General features: G+C 34.9%; 1 protein-coding gene across 1 annotated transcript in view; it reads right to left on the bottom strand.

The window, feature by feature from the left end:
• Positions 1-317: 317 nt before the first annotated feature.
• The window catches only part of Sgk3 (serum/glucocorticoid regulated kinase family member 3), a 50,117-nt gene continuing 25,241 nt past the window's right edge, over positions 318-25,193 (bottom strand). Inside the window, exons 7-16 of the mRNA XM_004842099.4 lie at positions 23,303-23,360; positions 18,938-19,021; positions 18,708-18,839; positions 15,260-15,372; positions 15,128-15,164; positions 14,419-14,505; positions 10,857-10,952; positions 8,876-9,031; positions 5,902-5,991; positions 318-1,277 (exon numbers count right to left, since the gene is read on the bottom strand). Of these exons, the coding sequence (XP_004842156.1) occupies positions 1,107-1,277; positions 5,902-5,991; positions 8,876-9,031; positions 10,857-10,952; positions 14,419-14,505; positions 15,128-15,164; positions 15,260-15,372; positions 18,708-18,839; positions 18,938-19,021; positions 23,303-23,360 (1,024 nt within the window). The 3' untranslated portion in view covers positions 318-1,106. The remainder of the gene's footprint in view (positions 1,278-5,901; positions 5,992-8,875; positions 9,032-10,856; positions 10,953-14,418; positions 14,506-15,127; positions 15,165-15,259; positions 15,373-18,707; positions 18,840-18,937; positions 19,022-23,302; positions 23,361-25,193) is intronic.

Below are 25,193 nucleotides of genomic sequence, written 5' to 3'. Positions count from 1 at the left end.
GCTATAATTTAGTGGTAGAATGCATGCATCCTTCATATGTGCAAGGCTCTGGGTTTGATCCCCAGAGACACCAATAATGAAAAAAAAAGATACTGAATATGAAACTGCATAAATTATTTTTAACTCTTGTTATAGTAGAACTGTTCTGCACTGACCCAGATTTGTTATTTTGCTTTTAAATTTTCAATTAGGTAAGTATTCTAGAAAGATCTACCTTTTTTTCCTTAACCAATTAGATAGTTTTGAAAAAGCTATTTGCATAAGCAAACACCAAGATTTAGACCTAACAGTATATCAAACATTCAAAACACCAAAAGGAACATAAATAGAATATATTTGCAATATAAATATATAACACAGAGACACTCATTTTTGGCCCCACCTAAAAAAAAAAAAAAATTCCAGCAGTACTTTATTACCCTTCAGATTTTTGGGAAGTCTTAAATTTCTAACCATTAACTTTTTTCTTTTCCTCCAGACAGAAAAAGAAATCACAATTTGAACTGGTATTTCAGAAGCAAATGATTTCCTTTTGTTACTTATCTGAAAAATGAATGGTTATTCAGTGTTAACTAGCTGTCAATGTGCTAATATGCTTTTTATATTTTAATCCTACACCAAGACCTTTTATTTAAAATACTGATTTATCATAGAAAGATATGGTTTCTTCTTAAACAACTATGTACCAATTGCATAGCTCTGATACAATAACAAAAGTCATAGTAGAATTACAAAGGTATTAATATATGCTAAATGAACTGAAACATACTGTTAAAAAGTCTATCTTGGACATGTTAGTGTAAACTTAGGAGGAAAACAGTCAATAGCAGAAAAGTTTTCTTTAAAAATAGGTTTATGCTAAGAGCAACAGCTTTTAAATTTTATTAAAAAATAAGTTTAGTAAATAAGAATACAAACTTTAATTCAAAACATAGCTCTCTGAAAAGCACTATTTCCTTGCATACAGAAAATATTTTTCATAGTTTTGAACATTACATATAAAAATGAGGCACTGTTATACATATTTGAATATATTCACACAAATAGGAGTTTCAGTCCCATCTGCAGGCTTGTATTTGCTTGATGGTTTCTGAATTGCAAACTGTTCATAAAAATAAGTCTTCTGAAGGAGGTGCGTAAGAGAAACCAACAAACGCATCATCTGCCTCCAGTACACTGGCATTCACGATAGAGTAGTCAGAAGACACACACACAGAATATGGAACTGTTTCCTCTGTAAATACTGTGTCAAAGTTCCTGATATCATCTGGGCCAGCCTAAAACATCAAAGGCATAATATTATTCACTTTAGCTTTTCTATCATTAACTCAGTCATTCATTAAAATGTCTTTATGACTTTGTATACTTTTTTCCTAGCAAGATTAGGTGTTTTCCTATTTCATTTTTCTGCCTTTCTTTCCCTAATTTTTATTATTTAGGTGAAGTTACCTGTTCAAACAGTTAAAGTTCTTACTATTGGGTGCAGAGAAGATAGAGAGATGGTGAGAAAAGCTAGCTAGCATCACAGTAGCCTGACCTAGGCTAATTTGAATCAGATTCTGTAACTGATCCCTTCTGACGTTCAAAAGCAGGGCTCAGGTTTTCAGGATAGCATTTTGCATCTGGGCTTGAAATGCATGCCTATCCAGTTACTCAATTCTAGATAGGTGAAGCCTTCTAATGGAGAAAGGAAGGGTATATAAGTAAAACTGTGAAGGTAGAGCAGGGTAATTAGCTCAGTGGTTCTGGTGCCTGCCGTGCAAATGCAAGGCCCTGAGTTTGATCCCCCGTACCAAAAAAAAAAAAATTGTGAAGGTAACTCTTACTGGGCTACAGAGAAAGTCATGAAACACTTGTTTCATGACTGTGAAGGACCAAGGGAACCAGTACATGGGAAATGGAGTAAGGTGGATGCTTAGGCTCAAAGACAGTGGTTCTTCCTTTATGACTCTGATGCAAGCTAATGGATTTTTCCCTTTAAGTATATTTACATATAAAAATTGGATACAAATTCAAGTGATTCATTTGTAAAGATCACTCTTGAATCTCCAGGTTATTTTTGCTCTACAGAGAAAGGAATCCTCAAAAGGTCCAAGTCATAAGTCTAAGATGAACAGATCAAGATTCAGAGCACAGATTATAAATCAAGGATATTAGCCTTGTATATCTATATATTGAGCAGAGAACAGGGAATCCCAGAATGCTAGGTCCTTCCATACAAGCAAAGCCTCTATAGAGGTCAAAGAATTCTAGAAATTATAGTATTAAACAACTTAGTGTTAAAGAAAATTTAATTAGGTCCAGAGATTTAGCTCAGTGGCACTGTGCCTGCCTCGCAAGCACAAGGTCCTGAGTTCGATGCCCTGTACCAAAAGAAAAAACAAATTTAATTAAAGTATTATTCAAGCTGGATGTGTAGTTCAGTTGGTAGAGTGCTTGTTCAATGTGTGCAAGGCCCTATGTTTAATCCTCAGCACTGCCAAAAAGGTAAAATTGCCATCTCATAAAATTTTTAAATATAATCCTAGAAGCATGGTATTATGGTTTAGATCTATATAATGTTCCCCAGAAGTCTCACATGTTAGAAGGTTGCCGGTAGGTCACTGGGGGGCATGACCTGAAAGGGTGTACTCTTGTTCTCAATTTCCTCCACCATACACTCCTGCCATGCTTCCTCTGCCTTGAAGCCAACCAGCTATGGGATGAATTCTCTGAAATATGAGCCAATATAAACTTCTCTCTCCTTTAAGTTGCAGATGTCAGGTATTTTGTCTGAGTGATGGGAAAGCTGACTAATACACTGGGCTTGTCACCTTAGCTCTATATTAGTTTGTTTCTTCTTCTATAAGTACACTCAACAAGTACAAATTCTAGAAACTGGGATAAAACCGTCCCTAAATAGAGTAAGCTGTCTCTGAAACTATACTTCTGGATTACACAAAATAAAATAGTTTACAAATATTGTTATGTTTATAGGTATAAAATATCACATTAATATTAGGTCTCAGCAATACACAGAAACTTTTAACAAACCACAGAATATATTTACTTTCTGAGGTGATTTCTACATCCTTTTCTAACTGAAATATATACTTTTAGTATCATTAATTCCGTAAAACACATCTATGACAATTTTTTAAACAACTCCAGCTTTAAAAAAACAACAAAAAACAAGTCTTGCTAACATAAACATTTTTACAATATTATCTTATTATTTTCCAAAAAAGTAACCACTTAATGTGATTAAAAATGTTTGCTTAGGCCAGGGATTTAGCTCAGTGGTTCCACCACCTGCCTTGCAAGCACAAGGACCCGAGTTCGATCCCCGGAACCAAAAAAAAAACAACGGGGTCTTCTTAAGAAAGAAGCATTCTCAAAACCTTTGGGCCAGGTATGTAGCTCAGTGACGCAGTGGCTGCCTGGCAAGCACAAGGCCCTGGGTTCAATTCCTGGTACCAAAAAAGAAAAGTGAAAAAAAAAAAAAGACCAAAAAAAAAAAAAAGGCCCTAAAAAAAACCACAACCCTTTAGACTCACTGAGAGAGAAATTCAGGAAACAATTCCTTTTACAATAGCATCCAAAAAAATGAAATATCTAGGAATCAACCTCACAAAGGAAGCAAAAGATCTCTACACTGAAAACTACAGCACTCTGAAAAAGGAGATCGAGGGGGATATAAGAAAATGCAAAGACATCCCTTGCTCCTGGGTAGGAAGAACCAATATAGTGAAAATGGCCATACTTCCAAAATTACTATACAGATTTAATGCAATGCCGATTGAAATTCCAACAGTATACTTCACAGAACTAGAGAAAACAATCCAAAAATTCATTTGGAACCAGAAGAGACCTAGAATAGCAAAAGCAATTCCAGGCAACAGAGACATGGCTGGGGTATCACAATCCCCAACTTGAAACTATACTACAAAGCTACTGTGATAAAAACAGTATGATACTGGCAAAGAAAAAGACCCGAAGATCAGTGGAATAGATTAGAAGATGCAGAAACAACTCCAGACATATTCAGCCACCTCATCTTTGACAAAGGAGCCAATCACCCTCACTGGAGAAAAGATAGCTTGTTCAATAAATGGTGTTGGAAAAACTGGATTTCAACCTGTCAAAGATTAAAACTAGACCCATACCTATCACCATGCACTAAACTAAGATCGAAGTGGATTAAAGAGCTAAATATCAAGACAGAAACAGTAAACTTGCTGGAAGATAAGTTAGGTAAAACTCTCAATGACATTGGCATAGGAAAAGACTTTATGAACAAAACTTCAGTAGCACGGGAGCGAACACAAAGAATCAACAACTGGGATCTCATCTTATTAAAAAGCTTCTGCACTGCAAAAGAAACCAACAGAGCTAACAGACAACCTACAATATGGGAAGAAATTTTCAGCAGCTGTACCTCAGACAAAGGTCTACTATCTAGAATATATAAAGAATTGAAAAAAATCAGACCCCCCAAATTCAAAGACCCAACTGAAAAATGGGCATCCGAAATGAACAGAGATTTCTCAAAGAAGTAAAAACAGCAAATAAATATATGAAAAAATGTTCAACATCACTGGTCATTCGAGAGATGCAGATGAAAACAACACTGAGATTCCACCTCACCCCAGAAAGAATGGCTGCTATCAAGAAATCAACCAATAACAAATGCTGGTGGCGGGTGTGGAGAGAAAGGAACCCTTCTCCATTGTTGGTGGGAGTGCAGACTGGTGCAACCACTGTAGAAATCCATATGGAGATACCTCAAAGAACTAGGACTAGAGGTCCCACTGGACCCAGCTATTTCCCTACTGGGTATCTTCCCCAAAGAATTAAAAGAATCACACCACAGCGATATATGTCCACCTATGTTTATAGTGGCATAGTTTGTAATAGCTAAGGTTTGGAAACAAGTGCCCATCAACTGCAAACTGGATAAAGAAGATGTGGTTTTTTAAAATAAAATGGAGTACTACTCAGCCATAAAGAATGAGAAACTAGAGTCATTTATAGCTAAATGGATGGATATTGAAGCCATACTCTTAAGTGAAATAAACAGGACACACATGTGTAAATACCAAATAGTTTCTCTAGTGTGAGAAACTGAAAGTGTAAATAAGGATTAAAATGATTAAAATGAGTAACTGATAATATGAAATATTAAAAGGTCCAAAGGTGTAGGGGTGGTAGGAGGGGAAAGGGAAAGGAAAGAAGGGAAAGGAAAAATTATGAGACAAGAAAAAAAATGGAAACGAAATCTATATAAATAGGGAAGGGTGGAGGGGGTGAAGGGAGCACAGGTAATGGAGAAAAAAACAAGAACCAAGATTCATCATGTACAGGTACAAGCACCCAATGATAAATATAAATGTATCGGATACCTAAAATGTACCAATAAAGGAATTTAAAAGAAAAAAAAAGTTTGCTTGTACTTGGTTTTCCATTAATCTAGAAAAAAGTGTTGTGTAAAATATTGATTTTGTATGTATAAAAATAACAATAATTTGTACCTTTTTTACTTACTGAGCTCATCCCTTTCTTATGCATGCTCCAAAACAAAAATTTCACAATTACTGTGCTAGAAGATATTTTCATCAACCTAACTTAATTGTAATCTTATTGGTCATCTTGAAGTTCTTATATCATCCTGAGGTATATATGTCACCCTGAGTGACATATTTCAAATACATAATGATGGCATTTCATTCAGGTTAGATTTTGAGATCTATTTCCCAAAAGTATAATGAGCTACAGTTCTGTCTCATTATTTTTAGTAAGATTTCGGTATACATTGGGCCGGGGATTTAGCTCAGTGGTTTCGCCGCCTGCTGCGCAAGCGCAAGGACCTGAGTTCGAGGCCCGGTACCAAAAAAAAAAAGATTTGGGTACACATACACTTACCACATTAGGATTAAAGGGTGGTGGAATCCTCTTCTGTACAAGGTCAGTCCAGCTGAGTGATTCAAAAAAAGGATGATTCTGAATTTCAAGCTACAATATTAAGAACAAAAATTTTTATTAATGAGGAAGAATATATCACTCACCAAATTTTATGAGCCCAAATAATTGTCATTATGCCTCTCAATAATTCTTTTAGGTATATGTGTACGTCATTCATGTGGCAAAATGGTTAAAGACTATCAATAGTGCAAACCTTTCAAAGACAATTACTCTGCTACAAAGAAGGATAAACTTCAGTCATTTATAGGAAAATGGATGTACCCTGAGACCTTAATGTTAAGTGAAATAAATCAGACAAGCTTAAAATCACAGTTTATTTTATATGAGAAACCCCAAATATAAACAAAGAACAAAATAATAGATAACAGGAAACAGGAAGATAGATATTTTGCAAAAGGGAAGGGGTTATGAAGATGGAGGGTACAGGAAGGGAATAAAAAATAATTAAGGTTTTAATATGTCTATGTATTAACACCCCATGAGGAATGTAATATTATGTATTATAAACATATACTAATAAAAAAAATCAAAATTGAGGCCATGTGTGGTGATGCATGCTTGTAGTCCCAGCACTTGGGAGGCTGAGGCAGAAGCCTGAATTGCATAGCAAGACCTTGTCTCAAAAACAAAAACAGAAAAAAATAAAAATTGAGAAAAAAACGATGAGTGTATGCTTTAGTTGGAACCTAGGGAACTGGAGAATATTGTGAGTTAAAACATGGCTTTGAGAGCAAATGAAATGATTTAGCATTCAACCAGCTATTGTGTCATAAACTGAAAAGAGGCTGGGAAGGGTAGAGTGAATACGGAAAACTTTCAACACGTTTGGTAGAGAAGGGAAGAAGGTATCTAACAGAACAGTAGGGTTGAAAGTTTTTAGTTTAAAAAGCAGGATACTTGACAATGTTTATTTATGTACTTATTTGTGGCATTAGTGAAGGTTCAACTGAGGGTCACTGAGCTATGTACCCAGACCTTTCTTTTCTTATTTTGAAACAGAGTTTTGTTAAGTAACTTAACTTGGGCACCTGTTTGCCCAGGCTAGGCTCAAACATGTGATCCTCCTGTCTCAGTATCCCAGGATGCTGGGATTACAAGTGCGCACCACCATGCCTTGCAAGGTTTAATTATCAACTGGAAGAAACCAGAACAAAAAGAAATGGCTACTTATACAGAAAAGGGCATGTACAGTATTCATGGAAGGTGTCAGGGATCCAATGCTAGGTGAAAATGGACTTTTCCCACTATAACAGGAAGAAAGGTACAGGTACAGGTAAATGTAAAATCTGGAAGACTGACAGCAGGAAGCTGGGTCAGTTCTGCTCTGAATGTTCTTTACCCTATAAAAAAAGAAGGCATGATTATCTACTACAAGAGATGGGAGGAGGGTTATTAAAAATATTTCAAAAAACCTAAAGAATGACATGTATTTACTTTTTTGTTGTTGTGGTGCTGGTGATTGAACCCAGGGCTTTGGACATGCTATGGCAAGTGCTCTACCAATGACCTATACCTCCAGCTAACATTAATTCTATAGGTGTGTAAACTAACTGAAATGCTAAGTAAGTTGTTTGCTTTGAGTTGGAACAGTATTAATTAATGTAGTAATTAATACAATTTTCCTAAAGTTAATCAGAGGCTCTGGCCGGCCTTATGGATCTTTAACTAGTAAAAGCTGGAGAAATAATTTACATAAAATAGTAAACATCACCCTTTTTTTTTTTGGTACCAGGGATTGAACTTGGGACCGTACACTTGTGAGGCTGGCACCGGAACCACTGAGCTAAATCCCCAGCCCAACATCACCCTTTTTTAAAATGAATCTTTTGAGACATAGTGTTTTCAGGAAAGGGAACATAGGGTGATCTGCAGCGATAGAAAAAGTTGAGCACCAGTGTATTAACTAAATCCTATTTTAAAAAAGTAAAAGGCAAAACCCAAGAGGAATTTGAAAGTCTGGAGAGAAGGTTTGAAATAGTTAACATAGAGAGTAGCAGAATAAGCTGAATGGAAAAACACAAACAGGCTCATGACTATGACGTTATGATGCTTCCGCTATCCCCAGATGTTACTTTCTTCAGCACTGTCAGTAGCCCAGGATATGACAATTGAGCTTATTCAATTTCTGACAGTGAATTCAATAAAAGAACCAAAGGACAAGGAGGTATAAAATATTAGCACCCTGACTAGGAAACTGCTGGCAGAGTTAGTTGCTTAACTGAAGAGTGAATGGAATAGGAAAACAGTGGCAGAATAATACTGGTAATTATAGTAGCAAACATTACCCTGATTTGAAACAACAACAAAAAAAATCAGATTCCATAATTATTTCAAGGAGGTGCTATCAAATTCTCAAAAGCAAAAGCAAAAACAAGAACAGTGATTTAATATTAGTTTGAGGCAAAAGGCAATACTTCAAAGAGACAAGAGGCATTTAAAAAATTTTTATTAAAGAAAATATTTTAAAAGTTTATATAATCCTAAACCCTAACAAAAACCATGCTAGTTGGTTAGTCTCTGTGTTAAAAGTTCACAGAAATGCTGTTATTATTTAGCAATAAAAATTAAATTGACAAAAAATTTAGGTAATATATACTACACAACATTTTTTGTAAAGAGAAGGGAGAGGAAATTGTTATAAATGAAAATCAAATAAAATGAAAGCTAGATGTGGGGTACAGAGTAGAAGTTCAAATTATGAACATCAAATGAAAAAATATAAGTTAAAATGCTTTAAATACTGCATAGTTTTATATGAATACTAGTGAAAATTGTGGTGAAAAGTATGTGTTTTTCAACTGTGGTATTCTTTAATAGCTATATTCATTCCAATAAATACCATATACAATAAGGATTTATCTCCAAATTTTAAATAAGTTTAAATAAAGCTGGAACTGGGAAACATGTTACATACAAAATCTTCTTTGGCACCAAGTCGATTTTGCCTGTCTTTTTCTAAGAGTTCTTCCAGAATGGACCAGGCTGTGAGGCTCACTCCTGGCCTCAAATTTAGAGGCTTGTGAAGAATATTATCATACATTTCAGCAACATCTCGGCAGTAAAAAGGTGGCTGAGAAAGAGAAAAGCAAAATAAAGAAACTCAGTAGTAAGTGAATTATGCCAAAATGGTTTTAGAACAGAAAGATTTGGCTTTGATTTGCAGGCAATATTTGGGTCTGAATAGCTGCAGAAGTGGATAGCCCTCTTGGGATGTGCAAACACCTGCAGCGTGGCCTCATGATGCAGAGGGATTCTAAAACCTGGCACACAATAGAGCTTACTAAGTGTTCACTGAGTGAATTAAGGTTTATTGAACAGCACTTTGTAAACAGGTGTTAAACTACAAACAACGTGTAAAACTATGTTTGAGAGAAAACAACCACCAACCTTATCATAGGTATGACAGAATCACCGCAAACAGATTTTCAAGACAAATGAAACATTAAATAACTTTTTGAGATTTGGGAATAAATGCATTAACGCAAAAGTATCTAGAAAAGACAAGGGACTTAAAGACAATACTCCTTCCTAAGTACTTGTGTCAGTAAAAGCATTGAGAGTACTTTGAATAACTAAAAATGCTACTGTCAAACCCTAAACACCTGGTGAGTAGCTTCAACATAAGCATTAGCCAGTTAATTATTAGTTAAAAGTTTTAAAGTAAAAATAATTTTTACTGGTAAGGGAATTTTATGGGCTTGTCACTTTTCTTTTTCATAAGAAAAAGCTTTACTTTTAAAAATATAACTTTCTTTTATATTTTCAAAATCTTCTAAAGAAATACAAAGAATTCTGAAATAGCAAATGATATTCCGTGCCTGAAAAAAAGGAAGATACAAAATTGTTATCCAGTGTTCTAAATCACTACTATTAATAGAAAAGTAGCTCCTTTTACAAGCTGATCATAGTTAAGAGATTGTGTTCGCTTTCATAGGTATCTATCATAAAAATTAGTGATATGAAATAAATGCTCTAAAATGGATCTCATGTGCTGAACTTCACTGAGAGCTCCACAGTTTGTAGGAAAAACAAACAGATAACTAGCTCAGGTCTCAACTGGTAGTAGCATTTAGTATCAGTGTTGGCAGCAACGACAGATTACAGCTTCTGGATACTTATGAAATCACAAATGGAGTCTAAGAAATAATTTCAAATATTTCAAAAAGCCTAGAGAAAAACAGGATTTATTTTATAAAGATAGTAAACTAAGTAATAAGCCAAAAATGTTTGCTTTGGGTGGAGTGATACCATCTCAATAGAGTAACACAATGTTCCTCATTTTAACCAGAAGTTCCGGCTGGCCTTATGTGTTTTTACTTAATAAAAATTGGGCAAATCCATTGCACAGTGAACATCCTTTTTTTTTTTTTTTTCAATGAAATCATTAAGACATGATGTTTTCAGGGAAAGAAATAGGAGATCTCCAGTGATAAAAAAGTGCTAAGCAATCGTGTATTAAATCCTACAAAAACAAAAGGTAAAAAATCAAAGAACATTATCTTTTGAAATGTAATTAATATATCGATAAATGCAAAAATCTTTTTTCTTGCCATCTTTTTGAAGTTAGGTAGAGGTTGTTTGCAATAAACTGAAAACAGATAATTTTAGTGCTATAACTAGGCATCTACTGTATTTCTAAAAATGCCAGAGGAATGAAAATACCTAATGGTAGTTATCAGTACGAGAGAAACTAATTGTACTACTTTAAAAAACTAGTAACAAAATGAAGTTTTTCTTCTTAGACATATTTCTAATGTGGTTCTGGATTAATTTAACCAAATGATTACTGCTGTTAGTGTTATCTAAGTATCTGTGAGATCTTAAAGAGTGAGAAAAAAGACTGTGTGCCAAATCAATGATAATGTATTGGAGTAATAAGGAATACAAATTCATACCAATCCATACAGCATTTCATACAAAACAGCACCAAGGCACCACCAATCCACAGTGTTGTCATAGGGCTGTTTCCTTATTACTTCAGGTGCAAGATACTGTAGAAAAGAATGAAACACAGCAACAGTAAAACTCAGGGTAAAATTCAGGAATAATTGAGAAATTTAACAAATTTTCTGTGTCACTGACACAGTCAGAGACCACAATAGGGACAGAGGACCTATTATTCATTAAAAGCATGATTTTTGTTTTCTTTTGAGGCAGTTAGGGACATAAAAGCATTTTGCTAAAAATTAGTAAATATTAATTGTGGCTTATAGATGCCCAATAGGTAACTAAAAACCAAAAAAATGCCTGACCTTCATTTATTACCTTAAAACTGGGTTAGATCCTTGCCCAGCTCTGCATATAGACATCTTAATCATTTAGTGAATGCCTAAGAGCTGGCAAAGTTGATCAGCTCCAAATTTACATAACCCATCTTATCCCTCTCTAAGATGGAGAACACCAAGATAAGAGATTTACAGGGACACTCAACTACCAACGAGTGCCCAGAGGTCTGTAATCATTGCTTTAAACCTACAGTAATTTGGATTCCAGCAGCGTTTCCACAAAACTGAAACTAGCTCAAGCAGAAATAATCATCTTAAGGACAATGAACTACCCCCTTAAGCAATAAGGACTTTTCCCAGTGCCATCCTGCAAACCAGAACTGAGATAATAATCAACCAGATGAGCCCTCCCTAGCAAATCCATAAAAGCTGGTCTGATATTCTGTGAACAGGCCAGTCTAGTCCTCTTTATCAGAGCTGTGTCCCCTTTAGTTCCTCAAGCTTAAGTCCCTTCACTATTTTCTCTTACTTTCTAACTCTGCTTATGACACACTAACACATCCTGAAATGCTTTTCTGTGACAAGAGTTGACAGACTCATCTAGAGAAGACTTGAGGCCCTCACTCCCTCTTTAGAGGAGCCTCCTAGACCCTATCCAGTGACATCATCATATTAAAAACATTATCATGGGTGGGAGTGTAGCTCATTGGCAAAGTACTTGCTTATCATGTTCAATCTATAACACTTAAAACAAATTTTTAAAATTCTAGATTTTTAATGGGTTGTGTTCTCATTCTGTAACAGTGGTTTTTAGGCAGTGCCAACTGGAATACTTTCCAAAACACACTCAAGCACCTCCCTGCAGAAACTGACTCAATTAAAACACACAGAAGACAGCAAAGGCAGGATCTATAATACTGAGTACTTAAAATAGGCATTTGGAGACACAGTCTTTTGTCAGAGCAACTTATTTTTAGAAGTTCAGCTGATCATAATTTATAATATTTTTTTCTAGAAAAAACAATTTTTTTCTTTTTCTTTTTTTTTTGGTACTGGAGATTGAACTCGGGACCTTGCAGTCAGTTGCGAGCCAGGCAGCGGCACCACTGAGCCAAATCCCCAGTCCTTCTTTTTTTTTTTTTGAAATGGGGCCTTGTCCTGAAATTCCTGGGCTCAAGTGATTCTCCTTCCTCAGCCTCCTAGGGAGCTGGAAATATAGATGCATGATCCCAGGCCCAGTTTAAGGAAGAATTTTTAATGTGGTAATTTATAATCCTTTTTTCTTTTCTTTTCAGTGAAAGAAAAAGCCCGAATTGCATTCCTATTTCAGATATAACCTCAAACTTAGTTAAAAACATGTAAGTTAGGTGGCTAAAAAAATCAACACAATTTCATACATAGATGAATTTAAATTTTAGATTCAAAAATATACAATATCTTCATATCATTTAAATTTTAAATGACCAAATACCTTGTATATCTTTTCTAAAAACTACAGGACTTAATAGATAATGTGAAATAGGAAGAAAAGGTGCAAAGGTGAAGGGGAAATGGGAGAGGTAGGGGAATGGGAGAGGTAGGGGAAAGGAAAGAGGGGAATGGAATTAATATGAGAAAAAGAAAAAATGGAAACAAAGTCTTTGTAGGTAGGGAAGGGTGGAGGGCTTGAAGGGAGGGCAGGGGAATGAGGAAAATAAGAAGATATATTATGTAAAGGTACAAATCACCAATGATGAATGTCATTACACTGTATACCTAAAATGTACCAATATAATTAATAAAAAAACCTACAGGACTTAAAGATTTTGTTAACTATGAAAACACTGTACATTCACACACACACACATCCACACACACACACACACACACACACACACACACACACACAATTTCTTCTCCCCATAAACCAAAACAGAAAGGTTACAAGTATATATAAGAACTAGGATTACAAAGCGAGCAAGAAATGAAAAAATTATATTTCAAGATAATTATTACTAATAGATACTTTTGTCTGATCTTAATTAGAAGGTTTATGTAAACCATTTTATGATATATTTTCTCTTCTTTTTCTTTCTTCTGTGGTGCTGGGGATCAAATCGAAGTTATATTTTCAACACTGTATTTGCAAATGCTCCACAATAATGAAAACATTACATGGCACCTAAGATAATTGTATAATTACAATAACATTAGGGTAGTATGAAACAACCTAAACTTGTATGTGTGTATGTACTAAGTGAAGATAAGCCTTTTAAATAAGTTATAAGAATTATTAATGTCACAAATTTAAAAATATTTTTCCTAGATGACTTGAGAATGATACACTGATTAATAAATTGATTTATGACTTTTTCCTATCAACTACTTTATTTTCTTCTGTTAAATATTTAAATACAAAATATTCCAACCATATAAAAAAGCATAATAGAAACCAGTAAAACTGCCACACAGATTTAGGCAATGTTAATGTTCTGCCCCATTTGCTTTAGTTTATGCAAATCAAACCAAACCACAGCTACATTAAGACCGTCATGCCAGATGTGTGGCACATGCCTGTAATCCCAGCTAGCCCGGAGGCTGAAGTGGGAGGATCACAACTTTGAGGCCAGCCTGGGCCTCTAGTGAGACCCTGCCTCAGAACTAAAAAAAAAAACTCAAAAGCCTGGGGAGCCTGGAGATGCAGCTCAGTGACAGAGCAGTTGCCTAGCCCGGTTCAATCCCTAATACTCCCCCCACCACACACCCTACAATTCAGCCCTTTTTAAAGTGTATGATTCAATGGTTATTAACATATTTACAGTATTGTGCAACCTTCACCATAATCATACCTCCCCCTTTGACATTTTTACTGATCTGTGATTTTTTAAAAATAGATTAGAAATACAATCAAACGCTAAACCTAAGGTAAACTTTCAATATTAAAAACAAATAAACATAACTTACCTCTTTTGGACTATTCAAAAGAGTCCTGTGGTTTAACTCACTCAGGGAAAAATATCTCAGTGAAAAATACCAACTATCACTAAGCTTAACTGTCTAGAAGTACAACTGGTGAAAAATACCAGTGAAAAATACCAACTATCACTAAACTTAACTGTCTAGAAGTACAGCTGGCTGAAAGCTGAAATGACAGTTTTTATTCTACTTTCCTTATTTTAATTTTGTATATGGGTTGTATGATTCATATTTACATTTAGAAATTTTTCTATTAATGACAAGACATATTTCTTACCTCTGGTGTCCCACAAAACGTTGTAGTAGTATCAGAGATAGAAATTCCTTCTTTACAAAGCCCAAAATCTGTTAAGACAACATGTCCCTGACAAATACAGAACAGTAAGATAAAACAATACATGAATACAAACTGACAATCTTAAAAATCTTTTATTTTGAAATAATTATACACACACAGGAAATTGCAAAAGTAGTACATAAAGTCCCACTTGCCCTCACCCACTTCCCCAAGGCTGACATCTTGCATCAATGCAGTATAGTATTGAAAAGGAAACTGACGTTGGTACAATGTTAACCAGACTACTAACCTTACTCAGTTTTACCATTTAAACATGCATGCTGTGTATATGTGATGTAGTTCTATTCAATATACATGTAGAGATTCATGTAACACCCACCATCAAATAAGAGCTATTTCATCAACAAAGGAACTCCTTGTGCTACCTCTGTTTGACCCTGTTCTCTTGCAATCATTAATCTGTTCTCTGTCTGTAGTTTTGTAATTTTGAAAATGTTTTATAAGTGCAGTCATGCAGTATGGAAGCTTAAGACTTTTTCCCCCACTTAGAACAAAAAACAGAACTAGCAGATTTTTTTTTTTTTTTTTTTTGGTACCGGAGATCGAACTCGGGTCCTTGCGCTTGCGCAACAGGTGGTGAAACCACTGAGCTAAATCCCTGGCCTGATTTTTAAAAGACAATACTTACCATTGAATCCAAAAGAATATTTTCTGGTTTCAAGTCTCTATCAAATTAAAAGAAAAGAAAAAAAAAACCCTGAGTATTACCTGAAATTAAATATTAAAAAATATTCTTACATATAATATTTAAGTAATTTACCTGTACACTATTTTGATGGAGTGCAAGTAACCCAATGCACTGGCAATTTCAGCAGCATAAAATCTCGCTCTGTGTTCAGGAAAGGACCGTTCTCTTTGTAAGTGAAAAAACAGCTACAAAATTTGGGGAGTGGGGATGTTAGGAGCGTTCACATAGAGTGTTAAACAAACGTGTTCTATAAATACAAAGGTAGAAATTATTTCTGACATTTTGAACATGAGATAAACACGTATCAAAGCACAGAGCTGTGACCCTCCCTTATCTAATAACCATATCACTCTCTAACACATATTTTTGTTATCCTTACTAATTTCACTTTTCTCCAATGTACTCCTCAATCCTCAGTGTGTCAGTATCCTCACCATTCCAAATAACCACTCTAGACTAGTGGTCTTTGCCATGTGATTATCTTACTGGGACTTTATGGACTACTTTTTCATTAAAAAACAAACTAACGAACAAATACTAGTGGCTAACAGAACAAATATAACCTATAGATATAATATACTTGAGATAAATTTTTTGTCAGTACGGGGGATTGAACCAAGGGCTTTATGGATGCAAGTATCCTTCCATTGGCTACCTCTCCAGGTCTGATAAAAACTGTTTTTAAAAAATCTGAATTAATGTTTAACTATTGGAAAAAAATCTGTTTTTTGTATTGGAGATTTAAAACCAAGCCCTTTGCACTGAACTATATCCCTACATCTTTTTTTTTTCTTTGTTTGGAGACAGGGTCTTGCTAAGTTGCCCATGTTGGTCTCAAACTTGCTGCCTCGGCCTCAAGTGCTGAGATTATGGGCATGTACCACCATGCCTGGATACTATGGGATTTGGGGAGTGGGGAGACAAAAAAAATGATACTTTTGGTTTCTTACAGAGGAAAAAAAAAAAAAGGAAGGGACAGTGCACCATTAGGCCTAAATTCAATGTGGCAGCAACTGACTGGGATGAACAGCAGCAGGACTCTCAATTTCTCATACTTTCTAATTCTTAATTTATTTCATAAAACCAGTCCTTTGGCCATTGTGTTCCTTGCCTTAGGGAAGTTTGCACTGGGTCTGTGGGCTCTATGACAATAATGTCTCCTTGGGCCTGCTCCTGTCTGGGAGAATTCCATCTGTGATCCTTTCTGGCTCTAGACACCAAAGGGATGAGAGTTTCTACCCTTGGCACACTGTTATTCTTTCTCCAAATATCCTTCCCAGGTAACCTATCCATTCCAATGATTTAACCACCAATTGTATTGTTGATGTCTTCCACAAAGACATCCCCAGCCCACATCTCTACTTGGAGCTCCTACTGCAAAGACCTATTTATTGCCTGATGTTGTTCTGAAGTATTTTATAATTCACCAAATTTAACTTGTCTGAAACAGAGCAAAAACCTTTGTCTTCTCTTACAGCTTATTACCGCTATTGTATTCTCTCCAGCCCTCTTAAGCCACAAAAGTGGGAAAAGGTACTGTACACAAAAAGGATCCAGAGCTAATCAGACTTGGGTTCAAATTTTGGCTCATCTCTTTTTTGTATAATTCATTTAACTTCTTTGATTATCAAAGACTGTTTTAAAAAATCTTAACCTTTTCTGAAAGGCTGTGGTAAAGATCAGTTATAATATATCCTGACAGATAAATGGGGGTGGCCTGGGATTCACCAGAACTGCTATATTATTCTTTAGGCCCTGAATCAAACAAATAAATAAATTCTTATTTTATCTTTGAAGTATTTCTAGAATATCTCTCCCCCTTACCCCTACCATTGCTTTTACTAGTTGTACCCTGTACTACTATAATATTCTATTTATTGATCTTCCAATCACATTTTGCTAATATATTAATCCTAAAAAACTTAAAATGAAAAATCTGACTATGTCACTAATAATAGCCAATACTGATTGTTTAGTAAATAAAAAGGGATTATGCTAAGGACATTACATGCTGTGTTATTTAATCTAGACAATAATTTTGAGGTCAGAAATAAAAGAGGAAACTAAAGCTTCAAAAGGCTCAATTATCTGTTTCATATCATAAAACTTATTTGTTGATATTCTCCTCTAGAAAAAGAGAAGTAGTGTACATAAAAAGTATCTTGTCAAAATTAAAATATAAGTATGAACATTAAGGGAAAAACAATGGCTAATAAGAGGGAACACAAGATGAAGCCATACTCATCCCGGTTCTACCCTTTCCCCTCATCTTTATTCCTTGTTTACCTACAGCCCCATTCAACTCCTATACCCACCACTGCATTCCATGATACTTCATTCTCTTAGCCAATCTCTTAGACAATTTTCTTTTCTCTGCTCTGAGATTATAAGAAAATTCCTTTGTAAAGGAATGACAATATTTGTAATATTTAGACAGAAAATTCCTTTGTAAAGGAATGACAATATTTATAATATTAAAATAATTTTTGGACATTCACAGTCAAGGATCAAACAAATTAGAAAGATGTGAGAGTTGAAAAGTAGATAAATGGGAGAGGTCAACTCCCTATACTGGAATCAGACTGTCTGATGCCCAAGTTAAATTCCTGTCTCTAATAATTACTAACTGCAGTACATGACTTCCACAAGCTACTTGGATTCTCTGTTATTAGAATTTTTTAGTCTTCTGTAAGATTGTTGTGAAGAAAAAAGAACATGAACACCCATAGTCTGGGAAAATATCTAATATCATCTTAACTGTTATTATAATTATCTTAGCTGCATTTCCTCAACTGTATTTTAATATCCTTCTATATCAGAGTTTTGAGGAATATTAGTAGATTAAGTTCAAACAAAACGGAGACTATGAGATAAAAACAGTATTTTTTTTTTTTTTTTTGGTACCGGGGATCGAACTCGGGTCCTTGCAGTTGTGCAGCAGGCGGCAAAACCACTGAGCTAAATCCCTGGCCGTAAAAACAGTATTTTTATTTTAAGAAATCCTTTGTTTAAGGCTGATCTCAAAGTCTTGAACATGCTAAAACAGACCATGAATTACCAAGATGGTGATAAAGCAAGGAAGCATTTCCCAACCAGTTTCACCACAGGATTCTTTATTAGAAGATTATTTCACTGATTAACATTTTGTACATTTGAGAAATAACAGGCTGAATCTTTATATGTAACTGTTGAAACAATCATCTAAATTATAAACCATGTTTTATTCTAATATTTCAGTATGTCATTCTTGCTATAAAGCTTTGTAACAAATCTAATCTATCAATGAAATCTGTGGCTTTTTACTGAGTTTCTTTTACAAATCTTCCCAGCAATACGTTTGACAGCTTTCATATTATACTTCTCCACATCTTGCATTGTAGCCAGTTGCTTAAATATTGTTTCAAATACACAAATAGCTATTGACAATGCACTGTCATTTAAAAACTTGTAAGAAAACCTTTTTGATTTCATGCTATTTTCTAACAATTATCAATATTAGAAAACTAATTATAAAACTCACCTCCCCTCCATTAATAAAATCCAGAACAAAATAAAGTTTTTCACTTGTTTGGAAAGAATAATGTAATCCAACCAAAAATGGGTGTTTCACATTTTTCAAGAGAACATTACGTTCAGCCATAATATGTTTTTGCTGGAAAAAAAGGCAAAGGATCAACTTGTATTAAACATTAGAAAACAATTCTGTTAATTAAGAAAATGGGCTCAGGAGGAACAATAACTTTATTTTACCTCTTTCCTGTTGAGAACTACTTTTTTCTGTAACACTTTGACAGCATAAAATTTTCCATCCAGTTTTCGTTTTGCAAGAAGAACCTGTTGAAAAGATTGTACAAATTATTAAAAATTCAGTATTTTCATAGGGATAATTCACTTGTCAATAAAACAATAGCTCTTAAATTTTGTGAAAAGTCCCAAAGGACCTGGATAATACGCTTTTGTTTTGAACACTGAGAACTATTGAATTTATTTCTATAATTCCATTTTCCTTAGGCATTTTAATAAAAAAAAGATTATTTGAATAGCCAGACACTATTTCTGTCACTTACTGTGTTGATGGAATTTTTTTTTTTTTTGGCACTGGGGATCAAACTCGGGACCTTGCACTTGCGAGGCAGGCAGCGGAAACACTGAGCTAAATCCCTGGCCCTTTATTTTTATTTTATTTATTTCTTTACATATATTTTTGGTACTGGGGATCAAACTTGGGACCTTGCGCTTTTGAGGCAGGCGGTGGAACCACTGGGCTAAATCCCCATTGATGAGATTTTTAAAACCATTTTTAAGTGGCAAAATCTAACCTGCTTGAGATGTCTTTGTGTTTGTGTGTGTACGTGCATGTGTATGCACATGTGCTCCAGCCTTGTGTCCTTAGAAAATACTGAGGCTATAAACTTCATGGCTATATAAAAAAGAAGGAAACGATGTTTAGGTGATCAAAGTGCATTGCTGTTTTATATTTAGGCTTTTCTTATAGACTTTATAATTTAGAAGAGTTCAGAGGAAGAGTACCATTATAGCTGAGTTTCTGTAATCAGCTAGGTTGCATGCAGACACTCTTAGGAATGTGAAGAAACCTAGAGGATCTCACCCAAGAAAAAGGGAGACACACTCAAGGTTTTACAAATACAAACATGTGCTGCACATTTTGGTCAACGATGGACACAGAGTGTTCAAACCGCAACCAAAATCCACTTACTTTTCGCAAAGTGCCAACACTGCAATTAAACCTGAATGGTGAAGTATTAGTTTAGGAAAAACAACTCATACATTAACATCTTTTGTCTTAAACAAAACACACAATAACAGAGCTTTCAATCATACAAACAGCTTTTTATTTGAAGGTAAAAGTGTGCATTTTGTGCGCTTTTGCACAATTAATGTGATCTTTGCTGTTGTCTGCATGCTGATAATTTTTCAAACCTTGGCTGGGAGGACATTGCTCATGTGCTGAAAGGGAGGGGGCTCTGTGTACCTGCTGTGCCACAAGTGCCACAGGTTCACCGCTACTGGTATACACCACACAGCTTAGGTGTATATAGTAGGTTATATTGTAGTAGCTGTATCATCTAGGTTTGTGTGAGTACATATGTGATGTTTGGACAACAATGAAATCAGCTAAGAACACACTTCTCAGAACATGTTTCCATTGTTAAGTGACATATGACTCTAACTATAGGGAATTCAAGACCACCATCAAATTAAATTGCAAGTAGTGTAACTATTAAATGACATATTCCAAAGTTTTTTGAAATTATCTGACACAGCAACTAGTGACAATGCTAGGACTTATTTACAGCCCTTCTGTGGTCTTTCTTGGCACGCACGCGCGCACACACACACACACACACACACACACACACAAAATCAAAGAACAGAGGAGCATCCTACAATATATTTGACCAGTACTCCTCAAAATTGTCAAGGTCATCTAAAATAAGAAATTTGAGAAACTACTGCTGCCAAGAGAAGCCTAAGGAGACATGACAACCAAATGTAATGTGGTCTCCTGGATGGGATTCTGAAACAGAAAAAAGGATATTAAGTAAAAACTAAGGAAATGTGAATAAATAATGAACTCCTGCTACTAATAATGTATCAGTATTGATTTACTATAACAAAGATACCATACTAATGTGTGGTGTTAATAAGAGGGCAAACTGTGTTAAGGGGTACTGGGAATTCTCTGTACTTTCTGTTCAATTGTTCTATAAATCTAACACTGTTCTAAAAATAAAGTCTGTTAATAAAATATTTTTATTACTCATAAAGATGGAATAAAAAATCTTTAGGATAAAAATGTCTTCTCTCAAGTAACATTTCTTCTTAAATTTTTCCTTTTTCTTGACAATGCCCACCTGCCTGACCTTTCCTTCTCCAATACTTTGGTTCATCTTCAAGTACATTTCGAGAAAATAATTCAAAGAATGTGGAAATTAGAAGCTACTAATTCCCTTCAAGTAGGGTTTTTTTTTCTTCCAGTAGATTGTTAGATTTGGTGGATATAAGGTTCAAAAGTAAACAGGCACATGGAAAGTGGAACCCAGACTACAAACTGGAGTTAGTTTAGAATAAATGCTAGATTTCCATTATTTATGGCATTTATTATATATTTTTGCATTGGAATTTGTTCACTTCTTTTCTTCTGTACTCTGCTTTTCTTTGTTTTATTGAACTATGTTGGTTTCTAACCATTTTCCAAGCCTTAGTTTTTATTAAATATAGCAAATATATAGAAAGACAAAACATTCTAACTTGATAAATTACTGCAAAGTGAACACACCTATGTCAACACTATCCAGGTGAAATAAAGTGTCCCAGTAGCCTGAAGCCTCCCTTCTGCCCCATCCCAGTTGTGACTCATCCAACTCCTCCTCAAAGGTAAGTACTGCTACATCAACATGCAGTTCTGCCTTTTAAATTAGAGTCACATAAAGGTGTCCCTTTTCTGAGTTATGTAATATTCATTCAAGTTATGGCGTGTAGCATAATTTTCACATTTTCATTGTTGGGCAGAATATTCCATCACAATACATACACTCTTTCATTGTTATATATTTAGACTGTTTATAAATAATGATGCTATGAGCATGCCTACATATGCCTTTTGTAGTGCAACTGCATTTCTGTTGGATAGCCACCTAGGAGTAGAACCAATGTGTCACAGATAATGCATACATTCAGCTTCAATAATTAACACTGGTTTTCAAACAGCACTAAAAAGAAACAACTAGGAATAAAACTAATTAAAGATGTGTACAAATTCTATACAGAACACTATAAAGTATTAGTGAAAAAATTTAAAATAAGCTAAATTAACCAAAAGCTACACCATGAGCTGGAAGATTCAATATTATAAAGATTTTAATTCTTCTCAAATTTATCTATAGATTCAATGCAATCACAATCAAATTCCAAATAAATTTATGCAAAAACTGACATTCTAAAATGTGTATAGGTAAGCAAAGGGTAAAGAATAGTCTGCTGAAGAAAAACGAGCAAAGGACTTAGTTATCAAGCCAATGTGGCACTGGTGTTAAGATAAACAAATAGACCAATGGTACAAAATATAAAATCTAGAAACAAAAAGACAAACATTTGAACATAAAAACAAATCTGCTCATATATAAACGCTAGATGTATGATGAAGGTGGCCCTTCAAATCAATGGGGAAAGAACAGTCTTTTTAGAAATTCTGTAAGATCATCTGGATATCCATATATAAAAAATCAACTGTGTCCCTACACCTCATATTATATGTAAGAATGAAATCTTGGTGGATTCTGGATCTAAGCATGAAATTTCCAAAAGACTTTGTTTTTCGTTGTTACTGTTTTTGCAATGAGATTTTTCCATGTTGCTCAGACTGGCCTTGAACTCAACATTCTCTGCCTAAACCTTCCAAGTAGCTGGGATTACAGGCATGTGCCACCATGCCCAGTTAATAATGGTCCTGTTTTTAATGTCAGATTATCTCTAGAATTGCAGTAGACTACAAGTATGTTGAAAGTAGGATACTTCTAACTTTGTTGGCTATATTAGCATAATGCTCTGTCAATATATATTTTGTGAATAAACACACATGGATTTAATTGTATGGTCACAAGGGAATGCAGAAAACAAACTTGAGACATCAAAATATAGCAATATTCATTTTTACTACAGACTTGAAAATAATGCAAAAAAAAATACTTAAACATATTTGATGATTCAGATAAACTCCTTTTTAATGCTTTTCTTAGTAATCCTGACCTGAAATGATTCTCCCTCCTTGGTATAGCTATAGTATCAAATTGTATGATTGATTTGCTACTGTATGAGAATAAGCAGGGTCTTCACACTCCTTCCCTTTATCAACTGTTATTCACAAAGATGCTCATTTTTGTCTTTCCAGCCTCAGCTTAATAGTACATTTTCAAAGAAGACTCCTTGATCAACCCATCTAAGCAGGGATTTTCTCCATCCCACCTTAACTCTGGTGCCTACTCTGTCACTTTGCCCTACTCTTCATACCAAAAATGTCCTGTGGTTCACATATACAAGACCTGCATTCCTTAAGTATTTATCCACTGAATGAGAAGATAGAAACATTCTTACCTTGCCAAAGCTGCCTTTTCCAATAACTTTTAAAAAGTCAAAGTCAGTTGGTTTAGCGCTGAAATAAATTAACAACGACAAAACATTTTATAATTTTGTAAGCCTCGTTAAGTTCTGCTTAAAAAGGAGTTCAATAATATATCCTCTTTAGGGGCAAAGGATGCATATATTTATTTCTATATACAGATATACGTATGTAAATATATATCTAGATATACATATATAACCTCACCAATGTTATGAGGAAACTGAGTAACTATATAATTTACTGAAACATTCCAAGGACTCTCTAGAATCTGGTAATTCTTCTGAAAATGAAATTACTAGTTGCAACACCTGGTAAACATGCTAAAAACTTTCCAGTGGAGAAAAAAGCCTCAGTGTTAAATATGAATCACTTATTGTACATTAAAGATGACTTCTCAGCTTATTCTCATGGATGGTGATGTAAGAAAGCCAGGAAAAGAAAAGCCAAAGGGAAAACTAAGATTGTCTTTTTATTTACTTCAATATGTTAGGTAAAAACAATATTGGTCATATATGGGTAGATGTACATGGAAGCAGAAAGTTGAACTTAAGAAGCCAGAAAAGCTGTTTTCTTTAATCGGAATTCCTTAGCTGTACTAGAGAGAGGGGAATAACTCCATATGAATCTGAAATTTTCATTAATTGATTATTAAAGAAAAATAGTCAATTCAAACAAGAGAGTAACACCAGGACTAGGTTAAATAATAACAAGATTAGTGAGATAAATACTTAACTAAATTTACATGTTTTCTCTTCTTCAGAAAACTGCTCTTTGAACTATTTTGCTCTTTAATGAAACCTGAGATACTGAAATATTTTTTTACACAAAAGCAAGCAAATGTGACAGTGAAAAAATCAGGCAAACTCTCCAAGCAGCAAATAGGCTCAGGCCTCACTGTTAACTGTTGAAGATAAAAACTAATTGAAAATCTGTATTTTGTGGTACCATTTTGTTCAATGTTATGAATGACAGAAAAGAATGCTCAAAACCAAACACCCGGGCCAGGGAGCTAGCTCAGTGGCACCATGCCTGCCTCGAAAGTGAAAGGTCCTAAGTTTGGTCCCTGGTACCAAAAAAAACCCCAAAACAAAACACCCTCTTCCAATTACCATCCCATTCCCTCTCATCCCACGCAGCAAAATCCTTCAAGTGACTGGTCTAAGTGCACTACTTTTCCTGCTGACCTCCTCTCTAGTTCTCTCCTGAACCCTTTTTCCTAACAAGATCTTACAACCACACCGATAAAACTGCTTGTAATATTCACAACAACTTATCAAATTTATTGGTCAATTTTTCTTTTTTCTGGTACGGGGAACTGAACTCAGGGCCTTGCGCTTACCAGGTAGGCACAGTGCTGCTGAGCTACATTCCCAGCTCTCAGTTTTTCGATCTTTGTATTACTTGCCATATCAGCAACATTAACAGAATCAATTATAAATATTTTCTCCACCTTGAGATATTTTCTTTTCCTGACTTCAGGATATCATATTCCTGCATTCCTCCTATCTTACTATTGTTTCTCAGTACCCGCTATCAGTTCTTCCTTGACTTCATAGTATTGAAGTGTCCTAGGCCCAATCCTGCTGTCACTTCTCCCTTGTGTCTATACACTCCCCAAGTAAGTCAAAAAGATAAGGAAAGCTTGTTGTTCTGGGGCAAAAGAATACTGGAGATTAATAAAAAAATTCTGTCAGGATAATTACAAAGTAAGGATGGCAACACCACTCATTCTCCAACCCATGGCTGACATCACATCACTAATCCACCTGGGCACTCCTTGAACAGAGTCAAGCAGCAGCAGTGGAATCTTTTGTACTGGATGCTCTCTAGGTGTTCACTTTCAATGAATCGCTAGGATTGACA

The sequence above is a fragment of the Heterocephalus glaber genome, unplaced genomic scaffold (assembly GCF_053883595.1).
Source record: "Heterocephalus glaber isolate CG9 unplaced genomic scaffold, H.glaber_assembly_v1.0 deba00001553, whole genome shotgun sequence".
NCBI classification, from domain to species: domain Eukaryota; kingdom Metazoa; phylum Chordata; class Mammalia; order Rodentia; family Bathyergidae; genus Heterocephalus; species Heterocephalus glaber.
This window is presented reverse-complemented; position numbering and strand designations above follow the sequence as displayed.